Source organism: Nestor notabilis, unplaced genomic scaffold (assembly GCF_000696875.1).
Source record: "Nestor notabilis isolate BGI_N333 unplaced genomic scaffold, ASM69687v1 scaffold16763, whole genome shotgun sequence".
In the NCBI taxonomy this organism is placed as follows: domain Eukaryota; kingdom Metazoa; phylum Chordata; class Aves; order Psittaciformes; family Psittacidae; genus Nestor; species Nestor notabilis.
The window spans coordinates 3,371-7,606 of record NW_009923509.1 but is presented as its reverse complement, the minus strand read 5'-3'; the positions used below and the strand labels follow the sequence as shown (position 1 = coordinate 7,606).

General features: G+C 53.6%; 1 protein-coding gene across 1 annotated transcript; it reads left to right on the top strand.

Annotated features, from left to right (window-relative positions):
- Window positions 1–224: 224 nt before the first annotated feature.
- NCDN (neurochondrin) lies at window positions 225–3,138 on the top strand (the record flags this gene model as incomplete). Its single annotated transcript, XM_010012174.1, has 5 exons — window positions 225–1,211; window positions 1,431–1,657; window positions 1,818–2,042; window positions 2,266–2,408; window positions 2,702–3,138. Coding segments are annotated over 5 exons (2,019 nt in total), but the record flags the coding sequence as incomplete, so codon positions are not given.
- Window positions 3,139–4,236: the final 1,098 nt, after the last annotated feature.

Below are 4,236 nucleotides of genomic sequence, written 5' to 3'. Positions count from 1 at the left end.
AGAGGCAGAGGGAGCCCGGCCTTGGCCTGTTGTGCTCAGGGTTCACCAGCGCTGCCGCACTCGCAGAACCCCCTTGTAAAGCTCCCATAAGCACTTAGACCAGGCGGCAGCTTGGTGGGTGCTTCTCTGCACTAAGAAAAGTTGTTTGAGGCTTCTCACTTGCGTGTTCGACCCTGTAAATTCAGCAAAGCCTCTTGCAGGGCTCACCCTGGTTTGCCTTCCAGGTGACCAAAGCGGTCAGAGCTGGAGAAGTAGATGCCAAGACCCGTCGCCAGATCTTTGATGCGATTGGATTCACGTTCCCCACTCGCCTGCTGGCCTCTGGGAAGCCCCCGCCAGGCTGCCCCGATCACACCTTCCGGGCACTGGGCCTCACTCTGTTGGCCTGTTTCTGCACCGATCCAGAGTTAGCAGCTCACTCCCAGATCCTGAACAAAATCCCAACCTTCAATGACATCCTGGTTTCCCCATGCAGTCCAGACAGCACATCCATGGTGGATGATGTATACCAGTGCCTCAGCGCTGTCATGGCCACGACCAGGGGGCCCAGAGAGTTGGTGACCAAAGGGACAGTGTCTGCCCTGTGCCAGGCCTATGTGAGTTGCAGTTATGGCTCTGAGCGTGCTTTGGCCCTGCTCCTGGGGCTGTTGGCCGTAGCAGAGGAGAAGTGCTGGCAGAGAGACGCTCCGCACCTCCTGGCCGTGCTGAGCAAGCTCTCTGATGATTTCCTCAAGGCTGAAGACATGACCAAATTCGAGCTGTGCAAGGTTCTGCCTCCCTTCATCCCCCTGTCACCACTGCTCACACAGGACCCGCAGGGCTCCGAGTGCCTCCGCAGGCTTTACAGAGGGCTGGCTAACATCTTGGGCAGTAAACTCAGCCAGTTGCAGCGGGACCCTGCCCTCAAGCTCGCTGCCTGCCTCGTGCAGGCCTGTGGGTCAGAGTGGATCCCAGCAGGCAGCGCTGGAAGCAAGTTCCTGGCCTTGTTGGTGAACTTGGCATGTGTGGAGGTCCGCCTGACCCTAGAGGAGCCAGATCCCTTGGAGGTGGAGGGGAAGAAAGAAGTGGTAACAGCCTGCTATGTCCTTATTGAGCTGGGGATCCAGGAGTGCCTGAGAGAAGAGAAACCACTGCTCGAGGAGGTGCAGAAAATGCAGCTCCTGAGGATCATGGAGGAGGCATTTGGAGCTGTAATATTCTACCTGAGGCAGGTAATGCAGAGATTGCAAACAAAAAGCATGTTTTTGTGGGTTTCTGTGGGAGGCTTTGACAGCTACTAGCCAGGATGCTTACTGGGTGCTCAGCAGCTTTTGGCTGTAGCCGTGTAGAGCAAACTGTGCATCTTGGCCCACTGCAGTTTTCACACCTGCAGCAGCTCGACAGGGCAGGGGCCCTAACATTGTTTTCTGTCTGCTTGCTTCTTCATGCAGGTTAAACAGGAGGAGCTACAAGATCCTTTCATATTTGCTTCTGTTCGAATCCTTGGAGCCTGGATGGCAGAAGAGACATCCTCCCTCAAGCAGGAAATCTGCGAGCTCTTGCCTTTCCTTGTTCTTTATGCCAAGAAGCTTTTCAAAGAGGGCAGTTCAGCTGCGAGTCCTCCCCAGCCAGAGCTGGTCAGCACTGAGGGCTCTGGCCTACCCCAGGATGCTCTGAGGTGTGTATTTTAAGCACAAACTTGATGAATTTTAGCACAAACCTGCTCAAATCTTCTCTTTTCCATTCTCCTTGCAGTGCCAATTCCATGGCTTTTTTTCCCCTCCGCAGCTGGATGCAAATGTATTTACCTCATGCTTCCAACTTCTTTCCCCTTCCAGATTTCTGCTACCTGGCTTTTGCCATTTAACAGCAGAGGACAGGCCCCGGGACATCCTTATCTCAGAAGGGGCACCAGCACTGCTGTGCAAGTACTTCCTCTGTCAGTGGGAGGTGCTGACCTCCAAGCCTGGGTCCCTGACTCCACTGACAAGCACTGAAATGAGTCTCCAGACCATGTGTGGGATTTTCCTTAACCTGGTTGTGACAGCACCAGACCTCATCAGGTAGTGGAGCCACAGGAGCTTGCTCTTCAGATCATCACTGGGAAGAAAGGGGGTGCAGTGTGAAGCGAGCCTATAAGATCTGTTAACACACAAAGCTGAAAAAGGGAAGTCCCTTTTACAACAGCAGTTAGATTACTTTTTTGGTGCTGTATTTAACCTTGACATTTCCAGGTGCTTCTGGCTCTGCTCAGGAAGCATGTCTCAGGTTTTGCTTTCTCTCTAGGCGAGACAAAACCTTTTCCTCCTTGATGGACATGTTGCTGAAGTCTCTTCCTCTTCTGCTGCCCCAGAAGGATCACCTGGCTTTAGCAGCAAACATTGCCACTCTGGGCCTGATGATGGCTAGGATCCTTGCGGGTTCCACAGGTAGGAGGAGTTCCCTCTGGCAAATCAGACTCTGGCTGGTTGGGCTGGAGAAGGCCAATGTGAGGGAAGCAGGTCCAGTTTGTCCATTGGAAAAGTGGCAAAGCCAAAAGCCTGGTGAAGTAAGGAATAGGTGGGAAATTCAGCAGGCTGATGCGCTAGGATTGAGAGATTTCTCAGGCAGGAGGGTGGTATCCTGCTCTCCCCAAAAGCCCTGCTGCAGACAGAGACACTGAAGGGTCTCTGCTTTGGCTGAGAGAGCTCTGTATCGAGTCATTAATTCCTTTTTCTTCCAGTTCTCCAGGGGACACAGTGTGCCAAGGAGTTCTTTGGGGCTGCCATTTCCTTCCTGTCCCAGGCCCACACTGCTCAAGCAGAGCCTGGCAGTGACAGCTTGGCCTTGGCTGTGTCACCTGCCTACATGGGTGCCTGGGCTGACATCAGTGAGCTCTGGTTCCTGGGAATGCAGGCCTTGGCTGGCTGCATCCCGCTTTTCCCCTGGCTGCCACAAGCCGTGCTCCAGGCGCGGTGGCTGGAAGGTCTCTCCGAGCTCCTGACCTGTGTTGCTGCAGCCTCAGTGGATCTTGAGCTCATCGCTGCTTTCCAGGGGGTGCTGGTGGAGCTGGCCAGAGCCAGCAAGCCCTGCAGGGACGTGATCCTGTCACACCACGGCGGGGAGTGGGCCAACCTCTATGGTATGGCAGCTTTGGAACAGTGTCTGTCCGAGCAGTGAAGAGCCAGCAGCACCCTGGTGTGGGAAACACAGCCAGAACAAGACCTCTTCAGCATCTGTCCCACACCCTTTGGTGCCCGGTGGGGACAAAACCACATTCAAGTGACCAAACTTTCTAAGCCTGGAGTGATGCAGCCGAGCTCAGCACTGTCCACAACCTGATGCACAGAACTGCTGCTTCCTCAGAACATTTCAACATGCGCCTGCTTGACCCTCTTTCTGTATTTCTTTCCAAAACCAGCCTGATTTATTATTAAAGGTGTTTTCTGTTGCTTTGTTTTTCAAACTCCTGCAGTGTTGGGATTTATTTCTGCCCAGGGCCCTCAGAGGTTGCCTGCTTCTGCCATTAACACGCTCTCCCAGTTCTGTCACAGCAAGGATGTCATCTTATTTTGTGTCAGAGGCCTGCATGTGTTAGTAAAGTAACTTGGCACTACATATAGAAACCTGCAAAAAGCAGGATCAGGAAAAGCTTTAATATTACAGATGGCAGTGAGAATAATGCCCTGTAACTTGGCACAGACCTGTCCCCTTCCAATGGGAAGCTGTACAGAGGCCCTTGCGCCATGCTGTGGGACAACCCCCTGTTCATATCCATGACTGACACTGTCATTCCCAAATTTATATTTGGAAACCCTTCACAGCACACTTGAAATCGCCCGGTTTTCGCTGTTAAGCTCCCGCACAAGGCACGGCCGCAGGGATTTGTATTTCCCCGGGCTCCCTGGCTGCAGGGATAGGATGTACAGGGCGAGTTTCCTCTCTTGCCAGGCGATGGGTTCAACCTGGGCTGCAGCTTTTCCACCAGGTGTCAGTCGAGGAGCAATTTGGGAGCAGCGGCCTCGCCGGAGCTGGATCTCCTTCCAGACCAAGGCACTGATCCCGGCTGCTCCCAGAAGTGCGGGGGGCTGCGGAATCCTCTGACCGAGGAAATCAAGTGAGGAGCTGCCTCAAAAGGAGGGCTGAGCTGGGCGTATTCCTGCTTTGTACCAGATCTTTAGGTCTGTGAGCTAAACACAACCAGATAGGACGCAGCCACTGTTGCTCAGGAAAGGAATCTCTGCTCTTTCCAGCTCAGCCCTGAAAAGTTACTGCAAG